This window comes from Moschus berezovskii, chromosome 20 (assembly GCF_049115385.1).
Source record: "Moschus berezovskii isolate FMDL1 chromosome 20, NW_MosBer_1.0, whole genome shotgun sequence".
Classification (NCBI taxonomy): Eukaryota; Metazoa; Chordata; class Mammalia; order Artiodactyla; family Moschidae; genus Moschus; species Moschus berezovskii.
Genome location: NC_142479.1, coordinates 67,452,985 through 67,474,940, shown reverse-complemented (window position 1 = coordinate 67,474,940; position 21,956 = coordinate 67,452,985). Strand labels below are relative to the sequence as shown.

The 21,956-nt window shown below is 57.5% G+C and overlaps 3 protein-coding genes across 7 annotated transcripts; 1 reads left to right on the top strand and 2 right to left on the bottom strand.

Moving 5' to 3' along the window:
• Positions 1-525: 525 nt before the first annotated feature.
• On the bottom strand, positions 526-14,292 carry GGA3 (golgi associated, gamma adaptin ear containing, ARF binding protein 3). Of its 2 annotated transcripts, XM_055408615.2 has the most exons (17): positions 14,118-14,292; positions 7,989-8,073; positions 7,787-7,862; positions 6,356-6,454; positions 5,632-5,755; positions 5,370-5,473; positions 5,180-5,260; positions 4,698-4,835; positions 4,199-4,280; positions 3,980-4,096; positions 3,465-3,698; positions 3,054-3,124; positions 2,564-2,859; positions 2,187-2,371; positions 1,727-1,896; positions 1,514-1,624; positions 526-1,299 (listed from the first exon to the last, which is right to left on the bottom strand). In XM_055408615.2, the coding sequence occupies exons 1-17, from the start codon at positions 14,155-14,157 to the stop codon at positions 1,189-1,191; spliced, it is 2,124 nt and encodes a 707-aa protein (XP_055264590.2). In that variant the 5' UTR covers positions 14,158-14,292; the 3' UTR covers positions 526-1,188. The 2 variants fall into 2 exon arrangements, 1 of the variants encoding a protein (XP_055264590.2); XR_016035585.1 differs by having other exon boundaries at positions 1,262-1,299; positions 1,514-1,644; positions 1,727-1,831; positions 2,564-3,124; positions 14,118-14,175.
• Positions 14,293-14,425: 133 nt separating this feature from the next.
• On the top strand, positions 14,426-17,357 carry MRPS7 (mitochondrial ribosomal protein S7). The gene is made up of 5 exons (XM_055408623.2): positions 14,426-14,557; positions 15,091-15,282; positions 15,401-15,464; positions 15,833-16,000; positions 16,718-17,357. The coding sequence occupies exons 1-5, from the start codon at positions 14,475-14,477 to the stop codon at positions 16,937-16,939; spliced, it is 729 nt and encodes a 242-aa protein (XP_055264598.2). The 5' UTR covers positions 14,426-14,474; the 3' UTR covers positions 16,940-17,357.
• MIF4GD (MIF4G domain containing) lies at positions 17,253-21,774 on the bottom strand. Of its 4 annotated transcripts, none has more exons than XM_055408622.2 (6): positions 21,626-21,774; positions 20,284-20,415; positions 19,031-19,140; positions 18,695-18,850; positions 18,506-18,598; positions 17,253-18,053 (listed from the first exon to the last, which is right to left on the bottom strand). In XM_055408622.2, the coding sequence occupies exons 2-6, from the start codon at positions 20,363-20,365 to the stop codon at positions 17,790-17,792; spliced, it is 705 nt and encodes a 234-aa protein (XP_055264597.1). In that variant the 5' UTR covers positions 20,366-20,415; positions 21,626-21,774; the 3' UTR covers positions 17,253-17,789. The 4 variants fall into 4 exon arrangements, with proteins under 4 accessions (XP_055264597.1, XP_055264594.1, XP_055264595.1 ...); XM_055408619.2 differs by lacking the exon at positions 21,626-21,774 and adding an exon at positions 21,270-21,404; XM_055408620.2 differs by lacking the exon at positions 21,626-21,774 and adding an exon at positions 21,270-21,404 and having other exon boundaries at positions 17,253-18,017.
• Between the last annotated feature and the right edge of the window lie 182 nt (positions 21,775-21,956).

The window sequence follows — 21,956 nt, the reverse complement described above, 5'->3', positions numbered from 1 at the left end:
CTGAGCGCGGGTAAGCCACGTGTTCATTCCCCAGCGACTGGGTCTCAACTGCCTCTCGCCCTGTGAGGTCTGGACTCCCTGGCCCAGCGGTAGCCAGTGGACGGAGGGAGCACTGTTGAAGCAATAGGGTCTGGTGACTCGATTCAAGCAAAGCCCCTAATCTCACCACCTCCAGACCCAACATGTCGCCGACAGTGCCCCTCGTCAACCGCGGACACTCGGGGTTTCTGGGCAGCAGGTAAGGACATAAGTTTAGTGCAATGCACCTGATCCTGAGGCCTCCTGTTTCCAACCGCGAGCCACCCCACAGGCCATCTGGTGGGAGGAGGGGGGCCAAGGCGGGACACAGGGTGCTGTCCTCCCCTTCAGAGGCTTGAAGGGCAGCACAGCAGTTTGTTCCACGCCAAGCAAGAGGTAGTGAGTGAGTGAGATGGCCTGTTCCCACAGCAGGAGGCACCCTTTTCCCAGAAAGTGCTGAGTACCTGCTTCTGGAGAAGGTGCAACACTGCTCTCTTCCATTTCCTTTTTTAGCTGGGCTGCCACAAGGCCAAGTTCTACTTCTAGCAGCTTGAGTTTGTTATCCTACTACTGTGATGTCCATAGGACACGGCCTGCCGCCACTAGGGCCCAGCACAACTCCTCTGGTGGCTGTTCCAGGGTCGTGCTGCCCACAGAGCGCAGGGGTGGCGATCCAGCAGCACCAGCGCCCTGCTCTGGGCCCAGGGCCGTTCGGGAGCCATGGGCTGTGCCCTCCTCCCGGGAGCCTGCCAAGGGTAAGCCTGGGTAGCAGGGGGTCTGAGAACTGGGGATGTGAGGACATGGTCCTGAAGGAGGGCCCTGAGTCTCTGCATCAGAGGATGCCAGCGCAACGGGAAAACCCACTCCAGCCTTGGGGCCATGTCCCGGGGCGGGGGTGAGGGGTGCGGCACCTGGGGCCACCTCCCACTCCTGATGCACGTGGCCACTTCAAGTCACACAGGTAGATAAAGACAGGTCCTTTTAGGGGCTGAAGGAAGAGAGATCACAGCAGTGGCTCGGCTCCCGGCAGCGGCGGTCAGGGCCCCGTCCCACATCATCAAAAGTCTTAAGCACAGCGGTTAGGACATGAAGGAGGACCAGGCCTGGAGAGCCTCCCCTCGGGGTAGCCTGCCTGGGCTCCAAAGTGCAGTCGACACGTGTCCTCTGCAGTCATAGGTTCCCCCACTGCTCCACAGGGGGGAACTGGTCCACCTCACCCACCTCGGTGCTCAGCTGCTCCCCCAAGGCGAAGGTCAGCCTGTACCGAAGCCTCGCCTTCTCCTGCAGCAGAAGGGCCGCGCGTCAGACACCCCTTCTTGATACCCTTGGGGCACTTTCGTGCAGGGGACACGGCCTGCTCCTACCACCCCATCCTCACTCGGCCATTGGGCCAGGGTGGAAAAGGGACGCAGGAGAAGCGGTAACAGTCCAGGCTTGGAGATGGTAGACGTGGGGGTCTAATCTGGGGCAGCTGGGGCCCCCAACTCCAGCTCACCTTCAGGGGGTTGGCCAGCAGCATGACTTGCGTGATGGCTGCAGGTGGCTGGATGGGGCTGAAAGGAGAGAGTTCTGTCCCAGAGGGTGGCTGCAACTTCACTTTCATTGACTAGAGAGAGAGACAGACTCCTTTGAGGAGGTGGCAGGCACCCTTGAGGTGAAATGGGGTGTGATCACGGGGTGCAGGAAGAGGCCCCAGGGAGCGGGGTACCTTGGGCACCGCAGCCTGCAGCACAATGCTCTTGATGGGCAAGGGGGCCGTGTTCAGCATGGATACCACCACCACCAGCACGTCGGGCCGCCCTGGGGGACACTCCTTGGCAAAATGGAAGAGGATGCGGAAGCCGTGTTTATCATAGGCTGTCACAGGAAGGGCGCTGCCTGTAAGAACGGGGCAGGTGAGGGCAGGGGAGAGGTGGGCCTGAGACGAAGCTCCGCAGCCAGGCGGGAGGGCACGGTGACCCTGGGGCCAGGAAGCTCCTGAGGGACCCTGGGAAGAGCCTTCCAAGTGCGCAGCGGGGACACGCACAGGCTGTGACACGGCAGGGCGGGCGGTGTGTGGCTCTAAGGGGCCCAGGCAAGAAAAGCCCGGACCCGGCCATCCCTTGCATGCGGCCCACAACTCTGCAGGCTGGGACCCCTGCCCCTCACTCCAAGCCTCCAACACCTACTAGGCTTGATAGACTCCAGGGGCACGTGGACACTGGCCAGGGAGAGCTCGGGCCCCTTCACGGGGCTGCTGGGCCCTGCGGAGAGGGGGAGGAGAGGCCGAGCAGAGGCGCTGATGGGGAGCAGAGGCGGGGCGGCAGAGCCCGGGAAGAAGCTGGAGGCGCCGGCTTTCACCAGGCCCGAGGTCCTGGGCAGCAGGAAGGAGGACAAGGCATGTCGAAGGCCAGGCAGAGCCACTGGCCGCCCCCCACGGGGCCCCCAGACTAGAGCCGGCTCTCCCCCATCCCGCAGCCAGACTCCAGCCAACCCCTCCAGACTGAGCAGGAGCTCCCGCGACCCCCTGGGGCTGCCTCCCCAGCACCCCTCTCCCGCTCATTACGCTTTGGCGTCTTCTAGAAGCTGGTCGAGGGCATCCAGCTGGTGCAGGGTGCTGTCGCCCAAAGCAGAACCATGGTACCCGGGGGCGATGGGCTCAGCCTTTGGGGCTGGAGCTGGAACCAGGCCGGTGGAGAACAAGAAGGGGCTGGCTTTGGGGGCAGGAACGCCAGCTGGGACCACCGGGGCCTGGCAACTGCCTGCAGGGGCCACCGAGGGCTGAAGGAGAGGCCCGTCTGCAGGGCTACAGACTCCCAGTCCAGTTTTGGGGCTGAAGAAATCCAGGTCTGACTGCTCGTTCTAGGGAACAAAAGCAGGAGTGAGGGGGCCCTGCAGGCGGCGGAGGCTCCAGGCTCTCCACCCGGCCCGTCCCACATGCTGTTCCCAGGGGCTAGCTGAGCCCTCTGGACGTGCGTGGCCAGGGTGTGCGCGGGATGGTGCCCGGGGCCAGGACAAGGCTGGGAAGTGGAGGCAGACACAGCTCCCACTCCTACCTGGAGCAGGGGCCACTGGCTGTTCCCAGCTGCCTCAGTGGGAGGAGCGCTGGGCACCGAGTCGGTGAGGCCTGAGGACAGAGGAGACGGCTGTGGTGGAAGAGGCTTTGGGCTGGGGTGGCCCCAGCCCTAGCTCCCCTGAGGGAGGGTCACGTGACCACCAGGCCATCTGAGGGTGACAGGGCGTCCCCGGTGGCTTCCAGAGGGGAACGAAGCCTCTTCGGTATTTATGCTGCGGGGGCGCCTCCCAGGGAAGGGGGCGCACAGCCAGACACGATGTCCACCTGAGGACACTGCCCTGGGCCCTCCTCCCACCTTCGCTAAGCACCCGGGGTCCCCCTGGGCCCCCCACCCCAGCACCTCTCCTCGCTGCGGCCCCGGAAGCCCCGAGCAGCCCTCTCCAGGACGCACCCAAGCAGAGCAGCTCCTCGTCCAGCAGGCTGAGGGCGTTGCTCATGCTGCTGGGCCCTGGGGGTGCCTCGGGTTGGATGGCGGAGTGGCTGCGCCCAGGGCCTGAGGCCTGGGGGGGCGGAGGGAGGACAGGGATGCCCGAGCCTGCGGGGGTCAGTGCTGGGGGCGGGCCGCTTGGCGCCTCCACCTCAGCAAGGTCGATGAGAGTGCCTTGGTGACCGGAGCAGCCGTTTCCTGGATGGATAACGGAAGGGGACAGGAATCACTGGGGGCCCTTCCCGGGCTGCTCAGGAGAAGAGGGACCCTGGGCATAGCCTCTGGCCGCCTCCCAGAGCACCTGTCCGGGAGCGGTGAAGAGCTGGTGGAGGCAGCGGGTGGGGGAGACCCTGTGTGACCTCCTGGGAGGGGCTTAGAGGAGCTCGGAGTCCCCTCAGGCCCGTGGGGTCACCCTGCACCGGGCCTGGCGGCAGGGACCCGGGCTGCTCCCGAGGGAGCAGGGAACCAGAACACTTTACCTTCTGAGTCAGGAACAGCTGAGGTCACCACCTCACCATTGACGACCTGCCCTTCAACGACTGTCTTATACGAGTTGATGACCCGGGAGAGGTTGTCACTGGCCTGTAAGATGTCCCCTAGTACCGGAGAGAAACCCGTCACTCCCAGCATGACGATGCCCCCAGCACACGCATCCAAATCCCCGGGTCACCCCTCAACCACCCCTCCCGGTCCCTCACCTAAACTACTGTCACCATCCTCTGTCTCGCCGGCGAGTCTGAATAACGTCCGCCTCTTATTCTCACACCGATCAAACAGCTCCTAACAGAGACCCAAGCGGGAAAACCCGAGCTGCCAGGAGATCACCCAACCGAGCGTCCACGCTCCCCTACTAGCATGGTCAGCTCCTGGCAGAGTCAGACCCTGCACACACATCCTCCTGCTGCCAGCCTCAGCCACTCTGCGTCACAAGACACCCGCTCAGGCGGAGAGGCCGCCAGGACAGCAGGTCCTTTCCCGATCCCGGCCGGGCACATGCCTCAGAACTAGAGTCTCTATGTGACCGAGGATGGAGGAGCACATCAGGGAACCAGGGTGGGCCTTTCTCTGAGCAAGTGTCCCCAGGTAGAAGGCGAGGTGGAGAGCAAGGGTGCGCCCGGAGGCGGGTCTGCAGAGTCGTGCAGATGAAAGGCTCATGGAGTGAGTCTCCGGGCGGGAACACCCTCCCCTGGGGCCTACCCTCATGAGCTCCTTGTCCGCCTCCGCAGAGCCGCCTCTGCTGTAGTGGCACAGCATCTCGCCGAGCAGCTTCACGCTGTTGCTGACCTCCTCTAAGGTGTGCAGACGCTCGCTCACCTTCTGGACCCGCGCCTCATCCTGCGCCGGAGGGCACCGAGGAGCGAGAGCTCAGCTGGGCTTGGCCCCCTGCCCCCCCGAACCCCGCCAGGGAGGGTGCGCACCTGCCCAGGGAACACGTGGGAGGCCCGCCCCACGGAAGCGCCTTTCAACATGTGATTCTCGGGACCACCAGCCTCAGACCCGATCTACAGCTCTTCTTTCAAAGCAGCAGCCCGCCTGCTCCCAAGTCTGGCCCCACGACTCCCGCTCCTCTCTGCTATCCGCCCCCAGCTCCCACGTGTGGGTAAGCCCTGGGGACAGGGGAAGGGACTGCTGCTCTGGGGCCATGGGCTCCTCCTCCCCAGGGCTCAGGGCCCACCCACCTCCTTCACCATGGACTTGATGAGCTTGTTGGCCTCCTGCAGGTCGTCTGGGTTTTTGCTTTTCAACAGCTTGGCTAAAAGCTGGAAAAGGAGGACCTCAGAGGTGGAGGGACAGCAGCACCCCCGGGAACACACAGGGACTGAGCGTGCCCCAGTGCTGCGCAAGCCCACGCCCCGTCGAGGACTCTACCTTGGACTTCTCCTCATCATCAAACACGGGGTTTTTGGGACGAGGCGGTGGAGACGGGATCAGTGTCCTGTCCACAGAGATCAGCGGGTCGGAATGCACGATGCCTGAAAGGGGACGGAGCAGCGGTCGCACAGGCTGGGCCGCCCTGGCACCCTCCCCCACACAGCAAGGGGTGCCCCCGGGACCAGGTCTGCAGGCCACACACACCTCAGCCCCTCAAAGCCCAGCCCAGCGACCCCTGCTTGGGCAGACACCCGCGTACCCTGTCTCTTCAACATGTGGTAGGCATCCTTGATCTTTGATTCTTCCGGCAGGGCCAACGTCCAGCTATAAAGCAGCTCAATAACCTTGGTCTTCACTTTCTCAGACACCCTGTCCCCCAGGTACTAAGGAGCAAAGAAAATGGGAAAACTGAGTGCGTGTAGCCTGGAGGCAGAGACACAGGGAAGGCTGTATTGACTGCAATGAAACGTTGCTAACTGGCTACAGTCCCCAAGGTGGGAGCCGGGTGTGAGACAGCGCGGGGGAGGGGAGCGGCATCCATGGGGCACAGACTCTGGTTAGGCAGGGGGCCGGGAGCTCGGCCCGGTGTTCACACACAATAGGCCAGACACACAACTGCACTTTCTCCCGAAGGAGTGAACGAGAATGCCTTCACTGTGAAGAAGGGTCCCTCTGCCGTAAGCGGGTGCCCAGAGCTGAAGCGACACTAGTCTGTGACCGTGGTCGAGGGATGATGCCACGTGACAAGGCGAGGAGCACCGACTGCTGTCCTGGGAGCCCCGTCAGCGGGCATGCTGAGGCCGGGAGGTCAGCAGAGACGTCCCTGTGTGCACATCTGCTCTCCCCATGGTGTCCTCTGAGCACAGGACCCAGGGAGCCCCAGACCCGTGGAGACGCTGGTTCGCATGGTGAAAGCCAGTAAGGCGGGAGGGGGGCGGGGGACACAACAGAAGCTCTGAGAAATGAAACTGCCACCGACTGACCTTCGGAGAGACAACTTTGATCAACTCGTTCAAAAACCGGAACTTCCCCACCTCGTTATGGAACCTCCTCCCGCAGTTCTTCATGCAGGCTTCCAGCACCTGGAGCAGAGGCCAGGCGCTCAGGCCAGGACTTGGCGCTCGGCCAGACCCCACACACTCTCGCCCAAGGAAGGACCTAACCAGCGCAAGAGGCAGCCCTGGGGGACATCAGGGCAGTGGGATTACTCACAGAAGGGTCCCTCAAGGTACAAACCCCTCTGGGGAAGCTCAGCAGAAACTAAAAAACGCTGAAGCCCAGATAACAAGACAGTCAAACGGTCAGCCCTGGAGGGGGCTTGCCTACAGATCCTGCCCTCAGGCTTCACAGGTGAGATGGAGGCAGAGACCACATGTTCCTCTGATTCAGGGTCCAGGGCTCTTTCCACAAGCTGATCAACATGTTGGGCAGGCTGGAGAGGATGTTTCAATTCTGTTTTCTTCATCTTAGACAGACATGATATTTTCCTGCCCTGAGCCCCATTGATCTTCCCTCTGGGGCTTCAAGTTCTCAGGAGCTGCTATGGGGCCTGGTGCCTGAGTTTATGCCAAGGAGTGAACCACACAAGTGCTGCCCCCTGCCCCGGCTTCCATCTTTGTATATCGGGGATTTTCAACCGCACTACTACGGACATTCTGGGCCAGTCACTTGTTCTGGGAGCCTGTCCTGGGCACTACAGAATGCTCAGCAGCACCCCGGTCTCCACCCACATAGATGCCAGTAGCACCCCCCAACCTGTGACCACCAACAGTGTCTCCAGTCACTGCCCAGTGTGCCCAGGAGACAGACCCGCCCCTGCCAGAGAACCAGGTTTAATGAAGCCTTTGCTCTACAGGGGACACCACAGAGGCATGCACATAGGCTAAGTGCCTTTCCACAACGTTGCCCCTCCCGCCCCTCCAGGATCTGAAGGAAGTCAGAAGAGAACCCGGGCATCCTGGCTTAGGGGAGAGCCTGGAGGCGCCCCAGCATCGCACTAGGCTCTGCGTCCTGAATCCTCCAAGTCTGAATAAACGCTAAGATCTGCCCACTGGGGTGATGCCTCCACTAGCGACCTGCATCATTTTTAGCTATAGGACGAATTACACTTGGCCAGCTCTTACCTGGCAAGACAGCTCTGCCAGCCTCTCTGAGTCCCAACCTGGGGGCCCACGGCCCCTCCCCCCTGCCTTGGCCTCTCTGCTTCTCCCATCAGACCTCGTGCTCACACTCAGTCACCTGTGATGCTTGGGCCTAGCACAGGGGCACGCGCCTTTGTGGAACAACTGACTATGCAAGGTCCAGGTAAGTCTAGTCTGTATCCAGGACGCTCAGCTGGCTGAGGGTGTGAGCCCTAACCCCCTCGGAGATCCCAAAGGACTCCTGAAGATCCATCACCAGCACGAAAAACCTACCGTCAGGGCCTGGACCGCCTCCCATTCCTGTGGAGACTGGATCTTATGGGCCAGCAGTCGGACAGCGATCTGTGGCCTGGAGACAAGCAAAACCACACCTTCAGGACACTGACCCTCGGTCACCTGGCCAGCCCTCCTTTGCCAGTTTTTCACTTTCCCAGTCAACCATCTCTCACCTGCCCCCAAATAGTTTGAGACTCACCCTTCAAGCTCCTTGTTGATCTGATCACAAAAGCCAATTATGTATTCCCAGTCCTCCTGGCGGTTAGAAGGATTGGTGGCTTTATCTGGGGAGAGAATGAAGAAAACAACGAGTTGTTACAGAGAGCAAGGAGGATGCTGTGGAAGGTTTTCCTCACATTTTTAGGGCACTGATGTGATTATTTCTTCTCTAATGGCGAAGACTCAAAAGTTCAGTCAGACAGCAACTCAAATACAAATACTTACAAAAAATTTTTTTCTGGTTGTGCGCATGGCTTCTAGGATCTTAGTTCCCTGACCAGGGATTGAACCTGGGCCCTAAGCAGTGACAGAGCAGAGTCTTAACCCCTGGACCACTACGGAATTCCCTACAAATATTGCTTTCTGTCCAGTATTCTTAAAGTTACAAACGAAAGAGAAAACAAATTTGAAGACTCTCATTTTAAGGTAAGCTAACATCAAGGTTGTATATTGTCACCCTGCTTATTTAACTTATATGCAGAGTACATCATGAGGAACGCTGGGCTGGAAGAAGCACAAGCTGGAATCAAGATTGCTGGGAGAAATATCAATAACCTCAGATATGCAGATGACACTACCCTTATGGCAGAAAGTGAAGAGGAACTCAAAAGCCTCTTGATGAAAGTGAAAGAGGAGAGTGAAAAGGTTGGCTTGAAGCTCAACATTCAGAAAACAAAGATCATGGCATCTGGTCCCATCACTTCATGGGAAATAGATGGGGAAACAGTGGAAACAGTGTCAGACTTTATTTTTTTGGGCTCCAAAATCACTGCGGATGCTGACTGCAGCCATGAAATTAAAAGACGCTTACTCCTTGGAAGGAAAGTTATGACCAACCTACATAGCATATTAAAAAGCAGAGACATTACTTTGCCAACCAAGGTCCATCTAGTCAAGGCTATGGTTTTTCCCGTGGTCATGTATGGATGTGAGAGTTGGACTGTGAAGAAAGCTGATCGCCGAAGAATTGATGCTTTTGAACTGTGGTGCTGGAGAAGACTCTTGAGAGTCCCTTGGACTGCAAGGAGATCCAACCAGTCCATTCTAAATGAGATCAGTCCTGGGTGTTCACTAGAAGGACTGATGCTAAAGCTGAAACTCCAATACTTTGGCCACCTCATGCAACGAGTTGACTCACTGGAAAAGACTCTGATGCTGGGACGGATTGGGGGCGGGAGGAGACAGGGACAACAGAGAATGAGATGACTGGATGGCATCACCGACTCGATGGACATGAATTTGAGTGAACTCTGGGAGTTGGTGATGGACAGGGAGGCCTGGCGTGCTGTGATTCATGGGATCGCAAAGAGTCGGACACGACTGAGGGACTGAACTGAACTAATGATGTTTACTGAGCCCTCTAAGCACAGATTGTGCTGTCTGTCCCTGGGGTCACAGAAACAGAATCTAAGCTTGAGTAAGCAGCATCCCTAAGTTTAAATGGTCTTCCACGATTGATCAAGGACAAAGACAAGCAGTGAAGAGGGTCACCCAGGGTTTAAACTCCAGGAGGTAAATGCCAAGTCTCCTAACACTTGGCGTATGTCCTCTCCTCTCCGTCATTCCCAGATCCTGTGCTTAGAGAGGACGGCCCCAGCTGAGGGTGGTTAAATGCATTCCCATCTCTGATTCAGATCTTGGAGTCAGCCTCTTCCAGAAAGCACTCTCAAGCTGTTTGCTAAATTTAGGGTTTCAGGTTCAGAAGAGAAACAGAAGACTGAAGGCGTGTATCCTTTTTTAAGTCCAGGCTCCTCCAGCAGATTTCCACCAGGGCCAAAAGCAGAGTGAGAGCCTTGAAAAAGCCCTTCCCAACAAGGGGTGATGTTAGAGGTTCCTGCATTCTGATTGCTCCTGTGTTTCTTCATCTTCCTTTTCCTAATGTTAAAAATCACTAGCTCCATGCTCAAATCCTAAGAGGGACTCCTAGCCAGCCCATCCCCCGCCCCCCTTAACAGGCGTCACAAGGCAGCAGACGCCACCTGGTGGCAGAGGGAAGACCTGCAGCGTCCAGCGCTGTGCGTGCGGGGCAGCATTTCTTCTCTGGAGGCCAGAAAATTCTGGTGGTTTAGGATCGTATTTGGAGGAAAAGAGAGATGTCAGTCCTCAGTCTTTAAAAGAGAATTAGCAGGCCCTTGAAAATGTCATGCTTGGAGGGAAGGGAGATTAATTCTATCAAGAGGGGCTATTTGTTGCCACAGGGACCTACTAGCTGTCAACCTCCAGAGAAGCCCTAAGTCTCCCCCCACCAGGTGCCTGAAATTTTCTCAGTTGTCAGCGTGGCTTTGTTACTAATCCCTAGCATTTGAGATGCTTGGAGTTCTCATATGACATTAAGAGGGTGTGGGACACAAAAATAAGATGGTGTGAGGAGCCATACCTGCCCCTGTCAACTACAACCATTTGGGGAGCAGTCACACACCTTTCACCATTTACCGCTGGAAAAGATGTCACAGCTATGGGACAGCATGCAGACCCCCACCCCTCCACACACGCGGACACACAGCCATGGGCGTTCACCACAAACACGTCCTGCCCGGGGCTGCCGCAGCTCCATTTCTGCTTCCAGGGACGCTCCCACCTACTGCTCACTTTCGTTCGACAGCTCGAGAATCCCGCTTCCTGTCCCCCAGTAGACTTTTCTACTGCAAACCTGCAGGGCGCTCTCGGCCTACACATGAACACAAAGCCCTGGTTTCAGCCGCGGTTTGCCCCACTTCTGAGTATCTCCCCCCACTCTCCAGCTGAAACAGCAGACCTCAGTCACCCACAGGAACTGCAAGAACCTCTGGAGGTACCTTGGGGTGACTCAGGCGCTCCGTCTGCCCACCGCCTCCTGGCAGACGCACACACCCACCACCCACTCCACGCTCTCTTCACCTGCAATGGAGGTGATGCCAGAGCCTCCCCTGCAGATCCTGCTTTCCAGAACCGCCCCTCTGGGCTCCAGGGTTCTCTTCTGGGGTCTCTGTTGAAAGCCTTATGTCAGTCTTTGTCTCTGCCCCTGTACATCCTGCTCGCATTTTCAACTAGCCATGACTGTCGTGGGACCTCTGCTCGAGGAGGGAGGGGAACAGCATTGGCCACCCCGCCCCAACACGGCTCAAACAGTTCAGCGACAAGTTCCACGCAGCAAGGATAAGGAGAGAGGGGAAGTCAAGCGTCAAACTTTAGTGCAAAGGTCTTGAATCAAGGGAGACTTAGTCAACCACCAAGTCTCGTTAAACAGCCACAGAAAACTAAGCAGACAGCAAGTTAGGCCCTGGAGGAACTGCAGGAGGAGTACAAGATTCGGATCCTACCCTTGAGGAGGTTACGCTCCTCTGGTGCATCACAGGAGAAACCACCAGAGCGAAACAAGACAGAGGGTAACTGTAAGAGCTCAGCTGGTGCAGAAACGAGGCTAAAAACACCCATCATTTCTCCACCCTGACTTCCCTATTTCTAGAAATGGGGCCGCCACTGCAAAGCTCCTTTTGCCCCCACCCCAGGCACCCAGGCCTGAAGGCTCCTGCTTCCCTCTCCGCATCTGCTTTCGTTAGTCAGTCCTAGTCTCTTCACTGTGTTCTTTCCCCTGGAGGCTTGGAGGGCCTCAGCTCCTCCCCCAGGATTGAGCCCTGGGCCTGGGCAGTGAGAGCGGAGCTCCGGCCGTGGACCTGCCGGGGGGTGCACCTCAGTGTCTGTGCGTGCTCTGCTCAGTCACTCAGTCGTGCCCGACTCTTTGCGACCCCGTGGACTCTTTCCACCAGGAACCCGTGTCCATGGAATTTTCCAGGCAACGATACTGGAATTGGTTGCCATCTTCTACTCCAAGAGATCTTCCTGACCCAGGGATCAAACCCGAGTCTCTTGCCTCTCCTGCATTGGCAGGCATATTTTTTACCACTGAGCCACCTGGGAAACCTCAATGTCTTTTTAAAACTGTTTTCTTACTCCTTCCCTGACCTCCTGATTTCTCACTTGCTTCCAGAACTTCTGCTCCAATCCATCCTATGTAAAAAACCTTTAGGAACCTTCCCAGAACACTGACTTAACAGGTACAGTATGAATGGGAATCTCTTAACTGGAGACACAGACTTCTTGGGGTGGAACTGGAGCCGGTCCAGAGTTTGGCTCTTCCCAGCTTTCTCTCCCACGTTCCCTCCGGAACGCCCTGCTTGAATCAAACGTCTGTTACTGCGTGCCCCAAACATAGTCAGCTCCCTCCACACCACTGTCTGCTGTTTTCTTAGCCTATTTTCCCATTCTTCAAGGCCTAGCTCGAGTGCCATCTCCCCACTGGGAGAACCAGCTCCCATTGCACTTATCCCCAATTTCCCAAAATAAACCGTCTGTATTTTAGCATTTATGGCTTCTGCTTTTTCACTTAAAAATGCTTTATCCACTCCTGCACCACGATCATCAAACTGAAGGCAAAGACTTTGAACTAAGTTTTCGTTAACACCTCACACAGCAGGGATTCATTAAGCACTGATTAGCTGCAATAATGACAGGACTTCAGAGAAGGCTGAAGTCATCAAGAGATGCTTTGTGGGAAGGAGGTGCTGCGATGGGTTTCAAAGCATGTAAAGGAGAACAGGGGAACAGGGCTTTCGGGGAAGGAGAGGAATGTGTGTTGTGTGGCACAAGAACATCCAGCTGACCGAAGCAAGGAAGAATAGCAGGAAGTCACAGAGAGGCAGAGGGGAGCAGCAGTGCAATGACTTGACTAAGCAGAAGGGTTCTTCTGGAAGCAGACCTGGGGGGAGCGGGGGAGACCTGAGACCTGTCCAAAATGTCAGTCTAAGTAACAGGAAAGGGTCAAAGGCCAGTCTCAGCTCTAGTCTCTACAGATACCCTCCCACTCCCCCATCACCATCTCCACTCTCCCTCAAAAACAGGTCTAAACTCTATACCTAGCCTATTAGACTCAGCTGAGATCAGTTAAATTTCTCTGAAGTCCCCATTAACATCTGTAAATGGAATCAATTCCAGAGTATTTATATCCAGTTGGGTGGCTCTGGGCAAGTGAGCTGATTACAGCCAATGTGTCCTCTTTCGTAACACTGTGACACTGGTACCCACTTTGCTAGGATTCTTGATAAATGAACGTCTGGAGCTCTCTGAGCTCCTGGGAGAACAGTTCCATATACACAGAAGGCTTTGTGACTTGCCTGCAACTGCAGACCTTTCAAATGCAACCTAGGTCCTACAACTTGAACAGGGTTTCTTATCAAGAGGAGTCAGGAATTGGAGGAAACGGGCATCACCCCTCAAGAGGCTGCAGGCTCTAGTAAATAATTGACAATGCACAAGGCAGCGTCTCGGCTCCAGCCTGTCTTATCACCCTGCCCAATCTGCCTTCACTTAAACAGGCCTCCAGGGGCCTCCTCTAGCCCATACTTAGTAAACTCAACATACTAACCCTTCGGCCAAATGCAACCTGCTAAGGTTAACCTGTATTTCCTCAACAGCGATATGAATGAGCAATCACAGCAATAGGCCGCTATAACTACAGTATCAGGCTTGCGTCTCTCAGCTTTGCTGAGTAGTTTACCAACGAATGACTCGTTAAGACATGCGGGGGGTGGGGAGAAGGGTCCCCGAACAGAGCTTTCATCATGCTTCGGTTACTGCAGGGAAAAGTACTCTTTTTTTTTCTCTCTCTCTGGATTATTTTCACTTCAAACATTGAGCCTGCGCGAAGCAGTCACTTCTCCTGGAACACACGGTCAAAATTCTGAAGCTCTGTGGATATGCTCAGCACCACCCACCGCTCCCGGAGTTTCAGCCCCAGTTCGGAGCTTTCCCCTTCGTCGGAAGACCGCAGGGGTCCCGGAGTCACGGCCTTGCACGGCCCCACCAGTTTCCCCAAAGCGTCGATGCATGCCAGCCCGAAGCACTTCGCTGTCGCTTTCCCGGGGCCCGAGCTCGCGGCGCAGCGCGCGGGAGCGAGAGGAGGCGCCGCGGCTCAGAGAGCACGGGCCGGGCCGCCCGGCTGAGGAAGTGGCGCGATCCCGGGGCGCTCGCGGCGCGGGCTGCCGGGCGGCGCCCCCGCGGGGCCGGGGGAGGGGGCCGAGGGCTGGGGAGAAGGGTGGCTCGAGCGCGAACAGACGCGGCCGCTGATACTCACTCAGCCAGGACTCCAGACTCTCCCCTTCCGCCTCCGCCATATTGCAGCCGCCCGGGCCGGCCCCGCGGCCTCAAACCTCGCGAGAGCCTGAGAGAGGCGAGCCGGGGCGGAGCCTGCATAGGGACCTGAGAAGACCGAGCGCCGCCGCCTAGGATCTTGCCAGACTGCGACGGATAATGCGAGGGCGAACGTTTTCCTTTTGACTCTCCGCCTTAGACCTCGGAGTGAGGGACTCTTCAGGCCCAGATTAACAGGGTGATGCGCAGAGCTCGGACCCTGTAGCTCCTTTGCCCTGTCTTCAGTCACTCGCTCAGGCACGCCGAGGGCAGTCTCTGTGGGGTCCTGCTGGCAGCCAAGATGGCTGCCTCCACGGTGAAGGTTGCGCGAGGGTGGTCCGGCTTGGCTCTCGGCGTGCGGAGAGCTGTCCTGCGGCTTCCAGGGTGAGAGGGTGGCGGGCAGCTGGGAGGCCTCTTGGGTCTTCACGGAGAGACCTGCTGCGGAGGAAAAGAGGGGGCCACAGGCAAGCGTCGCAGGGACCTGTCGAGTCTGAGAGGCCGGGATATCTGAGTCCAATCCTCTTTAACCTCCTCCGTGAGTTTGCGTCAATCTGAACGCTTAGTAGTTGCTCCCTGCCTGAGGAATTCTCACTTGGAACTGAAAGTGGGATCTTGTTGAAGAACTCAGAACTTGGATTTTCTTTGCTGGGAGATAGCGGGAGAGATGCATAGGCAGATTGTCTGAAGTTCAGGAGCCTGTCCTTACTGTTGGCACTTGAGGAGCAGACTTTCCTGGCCTCTTTAGGGGAGGTCCTCCTACCTCTTGGGACAAGAGCCAGAATTACTGCAGTTCAGCTTTGGCTGGCGGTCTCCCCGCTGCTCGCTTGGCGGCGGTTTGGCGTACATGCCTATTGTTAAGTCAAGCCTTTTCACTTGAGTCAGATTTTGCCCTCCTCTTCTTCTTCCCCCCACCCCAGGCTAACCCAGGTGAGGTGGAGCCGCTATGGCCCTGAGTACCAGGATCCCCAGATTGACAAGGAATATTACCGCAAGCCCTTGGCCCAGCTGACTGAGGAGGAGAAGTATGAGCGGGAGCTCAGGAAGACTCAGGTTATTAAAGCTGCCCCAGCCACGAAAACAAGCTCTGTGTTTGAAGACCCAGTGATCAGGTTAGCAGAAAACAAACTTTTGTTCCACAGAGTGGGACTATACGGGGGAAGGCGGAAGGATCTACAGTAAGGATTCTGTGACAGCTTTGGGAAACTAAACATCTTTTTCTTCTTAAAGTAAATTCACCAATATGATGATGAAAGGAGGAAACAAAATACTGGCCAGATCCCTCATAACACAGGTAAACAGTACCTCTCTCTGTCATCTTTGTTTTCCCCATAGCTTTGTGTTTGGCTCTTTCATCTCAACACAAAAAACAATAGATCTGTACCTGTCATTAAAATGAGTTTCTCCGTACTTATGTGTGGGAGTGGAGGCTTTAAGAAGTCCTATAGGAGTCGACCACTGCCATCCCCCAGCCCTACATTACAAATCTTAGCTCATTCTTCTGTCCTAGTTCAGAGTTTTTGTTTCAGAAGTACTAAGAGAATAGCTGGGCAGCTATTAGAAGAAGAACAGGATGATGGGAATAAAGGGCAGGGTCCTAGCCCAGCTGGGTGAACCCTTTAGGGACCCTGGGGCATCCTCTTCCACTGGATCCCTTTGCAGACCCTGGAAGCTGTGAAAAGGAGGCAGTTTGAGAAGTACCATGCTGCTTCTGCAGAGGAACAGGCAACCATCGAACGCAACCCTTACACCATCTTCCATCAAGCACTGAAAAACTGTGAGCCTGTGATTGGGCTGGTACCCATCCTCAAGGGGGGCCATTTCTACCAGGTGAGTGGTCAGGGTAGGAAAGCAGGGCTGCTCATATGGGCTCGGACCCTGCCCTTTATTCCCATGGGATTCTCCAGCCAAGGATATTGGGGGTGGGTTGCCATTTCCTTCTCCAGATCTTCCTGACCCAGGGATCGAACTCGGGTCTTCTGCATTGCAGGCAGACTCTTTACTGTGTGAGCCACCAGGGAAGCTAGCATTTAATTATACTTCACTGTCACAAGTGGGTGTTCTTTTTTAAATTTAATATATATTTGTCTTTCCTTTTTCAGTGTAAACCTCACAGGGTAGAGACTTTCTCAATGCCTGTGTTCCTAGGGTCTGGCATGGTGCCTGGCACATAGTAGGGGCCTGGCAAATGATTCCTGGGACAAGAAGGACCTCTTTCTAGGCACTCATGATCTGTGTTGGCTAAGTCATGCCAGCTGACAGGGCTTTTCCCAGTAGTGCTTTTATCAACTTGGCTGAACTCCCTTTAGAGGTGAAAGAGGCCAGTGCTCAAGGAGTGTTTGCTGGATGAATGCCTATGATGTCTGCTGCACTGAGGTCAGCCAGGGGAGAGGAGCTCAGAGAGGCGCAGTCAGGCCCTCCTCCTCAGCAGCCTTGCCAGGGCTGTCCCTGAGTGGACATGTGGCTACTTATCAGAGCTCTGGCAGGAAGGAGGCTGCAGTCCTGGCAAGTTCTCAGACTAACTTGCCCCTGTCCCGTCTTGCCCAGGTCCCTGTGCCGCTGGCTGACCGGCGTCGCCGCTTCCTGGCCATGAAGTGGATGATCACTGAGTGCAGGGAGAAGAAGCCCCGGCGGATGCTGATGCCAGAGAAGCTGTCTCAGGAGCTGCTGGAGGCCTTCTACAACCGGGGCCCTGTGATCAAGAGAAAGCATGACATGCACAAGATGGCGGAGGCCAACCGCGCGCTGGCCCACTACCGTTGGTGGTAGAATGTGGGCGGAGGGTCTGGGAAGACAGCACGCTCTGCTGCCAGAAACAGTGTGAGCCGCTGCCACGTTGCAGAACACCTGTGGGTTAAGGGTACCGTTCCCTAAGGGCAGGCAGGCCTCCTACCAAGAACGGAGCCACATGTCTGCTGCCTGTTAGTCGTTTCTTTGGGGGCTGGAACTCGCTCTCCCTGTCCCATCTCCTTGGAAAGAGGGGGCATATCAAATTGGATTTCCTCCTAAGAAACCTAGGGCTCACCCAGCCTTCTTTTCCTTCAGCCTGGGGTGGACTTTTGGGTGATGCGGAAAGGAACGGTTTTAGTATCAGAAAGGAGTTTATTAGAAAATTCTCGTCCTGAGCTGGTGTAACACGTGATGTTGTATTACGATTCATTAAAACCAACTGGAGGAAATACACTCAGTTCTAAAGTGGTCCTTGTACAGAATGTATAAAAAGCAGTTTCTGGTGTGACTCTGCTTGTCCCCTTTGATATCCCTAAGTGTCCCCACCAATGGCTCTGGGCGCCCATTTTACAGATGGGGAAACTGAGGCACCAAGATAGCTATTGCTCTGAGGGTTCCACAGGGCAGTGCTTGTCATGAGGTGCCCAGGTCAGAGGTGAGGGGAGAGAAAGGCTGGTGACACTGTGGGGCAGGTGTGCTTCTGTCTTCCCCAATCCTGGAATCAGAGGGAAGGTGCTCAGGGCAGGACCGCTGCATTAAGTGGGAAGCATCTCAGGTGCTCTTGAAAGTCTGGAAGGGAAGAAGTCTTTGGCAGAGGTGAAGACTCCGCTGCCAGGTTGGAAGGTGGGCAGAAGAAAGGTCGGCGCCGCTGGGGAGGAAGCCTGGAGGCCTAGTCAGAGACCTCGCTGTAGTAATACTTGTGGGCAGCCGGGGTGGTCTTCCAGCCGGCTGCCCGGAATTCAATGATCTCCAGCAGCAGCAGCTGGGCCAGGGAGCTGAGGCCGGCTGGGAGCAGGAAGCCGTCCCGGATCAGGACAAAGAGCTCATCCATGCGCTGCCCGTTCGTCTTCTCCAGCTGCTCCCCAACCCGATGCAGCTGCAGCACCAGGCAGTCCACCTGCAGGGGCAGCGGGAGGTGACCCCGGCACGGGCCCTCCGTCACACAGAGCAGCCGTTTACTGGGCGCTCGCTGTGGGCCAGGCTCCGGGCTTGGCCTGTGCGCGTTTCCCCCCTCCCTCACACAACCTGGTGGGCCCTGTCTCTGCCTCACATGAAAGGAGCAAGCTCAAAGACTTGCCTCAGATCTCTCACCTGGGCCAGGGTGGACGCAGGCCCACTCCCCCTGCCCCCCCGCCCCCACCCCGTTTTGGTTTCTGGCCCACCAGTATCCACAGTTGCTTTCCTACTGGGAACACAGCCTCTGAACCAGGAGGTTCTAGCTGCGCTGTGTTCTGGATAAATCCCAGACCTAGCAGTCTGTCCTGTAACCCTGACAGCCCATGAACACCCCCACCAGGTTCCTGCTCCACAAGTGAGTCTCCATGGACAGGGCGGGCGTTCCGAGTTGAGCCCACCTCCACAGTCTTCGGTGCCAGGGCCACTCACCTCCTCCTCCTTGCTCAGGCTGTCGGGCTGAGCCAGCCGGAAGAGGCAGTCGTAGACGGGGTTCACCAGGGCCATCATGGGCATGTTGTTCACCTGCAGGGGGAAAGCAGGGGCCAGAGTGGTGGCTTAGTGGTGCGGGAGAGAGGTGGGCCGCCTCTGCTGCACAGGGTGTGGCTGGCGGGGCCTCACCCTCAGGTAGTCAAAGATGTTGCAGATAAAGGTGACGTAGCAGACCCAGCCCTGCAGGGAGCGGGCTCGAAGTTGCTCCCGAGTCTGGTACTCCTGCTGCAGCCGGTTGAGGAGTCCACGGCGGAAGACACTCTGGCCGGCTTGCTTGCTCTCTGCCTGTGAGCCAGGGAAAGGGAAGGGCAGTCCTGGGGCCCAAACTTCCCAGGCCGAGATCCCTGCTGTCCTCCTCCTCTCTTGCCTCTGAGGCCAGCCCTTCGCATCTGCCCTGCTGGCCTCTGCCCACTTCAGAAGCACCTTCCTCAAAGCGTCTCCCCTTCTCTACCAGCCCCACCCAACCTGAATGATGGCGTAGCACATGCGTCCCGCTTCTTTGCTGAACACACTGTCCTGCAGAGAATGGTCCACAATCACATTGGCCACTTTCTCCAAGTCCACGGCACCTGGATCTAGGGTAAAGACAGGTGGGGAGTCTAGAGCTGCTTAGTTATATATGCCTCCACCTGCTTCTAAAGGATTTGAGGTGTTCACTGATGAGCACTCCCATTATATACTTCCACTGCTGGGAAAGATTGAGGGCAGGAGAAGGGGACGACAGAGGATGAGATGGTTGGATGCCATCACTGACTCAATGGACATGGGTTTGGGTAAACTCCAGGAGATGGTGATGGACAGGGAGGCCTGGCGTGCTGCAGTCCAAGGGGTCGCAAAGAGTCGGACACGACTGAGCGACTGGACTGAACTGAAAGAGACCAGAAGGGGGAGTTCCCCGGAGGTCCAGTGTTTAGGACTCTGCTTCCATGCAGGGAGCACAGGTTCGATCCCTGGTCAGGGAACTAATCCTGCAAGCCATGCAGTGTGGCCAAAAAAAATAAAGAGATCAGAAAACAGGAAACATCACAGAGGAGCAGCTGCAGCCATGAGCCTCCCGGTGGCCCAATCAGAGAAAACAGGGTTGTGTGGCTGATAAAGTCAAAGAGCGCTCATTTTTTTTAGGACACGTCTTTTCCTGGCACTCGGTTGAAGATGGAACACTGACAACCGTTTTACGGAAGAAAGTGTTCTTATAACACACACGTGAACCCCTGACAAAAGTGGGCCAGGGAGGGCCTCTCTGCAGGCTTAGCTTGGCACGCTACAGGCATTGCTAATCGTTCACTGAGTCAAATTTCTGTCCTGAGTGCTGCGGGAGGGCCTTGGCCCAGGACAGTTAGTGGAGCTCCTCTGCCAAGCAGAACACTCCATCTTCTGTCCCAAGTCAGGCAGCTCCGCATATTCAAGAGAGGGGCTCAGCAATGCAGAAACCAGGTCCAGTGTAAGGACTTAAGGGGCAGGAACTAGGTTTTCTGTGCCTCACCCTCCTTTCCTGGGTACTTTAAAAACACTTTACAATCTGAGGGGCGACTATGATCTATGATTCATACTCCCAAATACTGGCCTAAATGTCTTCCAGTTCCAGAATTATGTTGCGGACTCCTGCTCTCAGAATAGTGAAGGGAGACGGTGGCGCATTCCCAGGGTCAGCCCAGTCCTCCAGTCCTGCCCCCTCTCTGGTGCTCTGGAGCCAGGCTCAGGGGGCTCCCCATGCTCACCTTTGAGAGCTGTCTTCAGCAGCTGCTGGGTCTCTGCATCAAAACACTGGATTTTATACTCCTCTCTACCCGGCTCCCCCATGACTATCCAGCCACAGCAGCTCTTTACTGGGGTAGGACTAAGGACAGCACCTGGGTGGGGGGAGAGGCAAATGGAGAGGTCTTAAGTGTGGAGCGCAGAGCCTGGGCTCCCAGCCCTATGGGCCCTGGATAGGGCTGGGCAGTCCATGGCATTCAGGGGTTGGCTGGGCACCCACCAAGCTTGGCTTCTGGTGGAGACTGGGGACAAGCCAGGCACCTGCTGCTCAGTTAAGAGTCCTGATAGTCTCTGGGATCACACAAGGGCAGAGATGAAGAGTGAATGTGTCTGCCCTCTAGTCTGCCTCAGGGTTATTCTCAGCAGGTACCAAAGCTGGGGTGGGGTCGGGTACACTGAGATGCGGGGGTGGACGCGTGGATATCAGACACTTTCCACGCCTGTATAAGACGACCTAGAAGCTACTGGTCCACCACGGCTCCGGGCGAGTGAGAGGGCCGGGCTCCAGGCTGTGGGCATCTGTCTCGGCAGGGTTCCAAGCCCCTCTCCCCAACCTTCTCCCTTATGTCAGAGTCCTCAGCCCACCCACCCACGGCTGGGTGCCGCCGTGAGTCCCCTTGTACCGGCCAGTTTCTCCCCGGGACGGACTGGTTAAACTGGCCTCCCGAGGAGCAGAAACCTGGCCCTGCCCTCTCACGAGGGGGGCAGTGCTGAGAGTCCTGAGCTCCACTCTAAGCCTTCTGTTTAAAGAGGGGAGAGAGGTGACGTGGCCCCCAAAGGTGGTCCCCTCCGGACTCGGTGCCTCCCCCCCGGCCAAAGGAGCAGATCTTAAGGGTCTCCAGACCTGGGCAGCTTTCCTAAGTCCGGAACGCCCTTCCCGGCGGCTCAGTGGAGCCCGCCGACCGCTGTCCCGCGAGCTATGGGGGTGGCGAGAGAGCCGGGGACCCACCTGCCGCGCCGGCGCCGCGCCCGCGTGCCCGGAGGCCGCTCGACCGACATCGTGCGCGCGGCCAGCGTCCGCGGCGCTGCAGGCTGGGCCTCTGGCGCCTCGCCGCCGCTGAGGTCATTTCCTAGCGCTGGGGTGGGGCGGGGCCTGGGGCGGCGGGGCGGGGCCTGGGGCGGGGCCTGGGCGGCGGGGCGGGGCCTGGGCGGCGGGGCGGGGCCCGGGCCGCTCACGAGCGCCCCCTGCCGGAGCCCCGAGGACGCTGCCCTCGCCAGCAGGCCGCGCCAGCTCAGAGGTTCCCAGCTTGGGACGGCGCAGGACGCCGGCGACCCCTGCCCTCACCGCCCCCTTCCGCTCCTCACCTCGTTCTCCCCGGGCCTGTCCGGGACCACGCCGGCTCGCGGGCGCTGGGTCGCACCTGCTCCTCGGCCTGCGTGAAGCCCTCGGTCTTGAGCAGCGGCACCCACCCCGCCCCGCCCCACGCCGGGGCTGAGGTTAAAACGGGGTCAGAAGCCGGGCCGGGCCAGCGGCGTAGGAGGGGCCTGCGGGGGCGCGGCCCGCAGCCGGGCGGCGGGCGCGGGGAGCGAGGTGGGAGCGCAGGGCAGACGGCGGGACGGGCCGGACCTTACAGGCGGTAGGCCCAGGCTCCCCGCCCCACCGCCCCCACCCGAGGTAGAGAAGGCGAGGAAGCCG

Bases quoted from the DNA above. Each gene is read 5' to 3' on its own strand.
- MIF4GD (XM_055408619.2), bottom strand. From the start codon at position 21,387: ATGACCTCAGCGGCGGCGAGGCGCCAGAGGCCCAGCCTGCAGCGCCGC. The intron at 18,851-19,030 runs GTTGGGTGGGGC...CCTGGCTCACAG, and splicing joins TGTGCTACGCCATCATTCAG to GCAGAGAGCAAGCAAGCCGG. The intron at 18,054-18,505 runs GTGAGTGGCCCT...TGTGTGACGGAG, and splicing joins GCCTGAGCAAGGAGGAGGAG to GGCCCGTGCCGGGGTCACCT.
- GGA3 (XM_055408615.2), bottom strand. From the start codon at position 14,157: ATGGCGGAGGCGGAAGGGGAGAGTCTGGAGTCCTGGCTGA. The intron at 7,863-7,988 runs GTGAGTCTCAAA...GCTTGTCTCCAG, and splicing joins ATCAACAAGGAGCTTGAAGG to GCCACAGATCGCTGTCCGAC. The intron at 4,281-4,697 runs GTAGGCCCCAGG...GGTCTCTGTTAG, and splicing joins CGGACAAGGAGCTCATGAGG to GAGCTGTTTGATCGGTGTGA.
- MRPS7 (XM_055408623.2), top strand. From the start codon at position 14,475: ATGGCTGCCTCCACGGTGAAGGTTGCGCGAGGGTGGTCCGGCTTGGCT. The intron at 15,465-15,832 runs GTAAACAGTACC...ATCCCTTTGCAG, and splicing joins CCAGATCCCTCATAACACAG to ACCCTGGAAGCTGTGAAAAG. The intron at 16,001-16,717 runs GTGAGTGGTCAG...CGTCTTGCCCAG, and splicing joins AGGGGGGCCATTTCTACCAG to GTCCCTGTGCCGCTGGCTGA.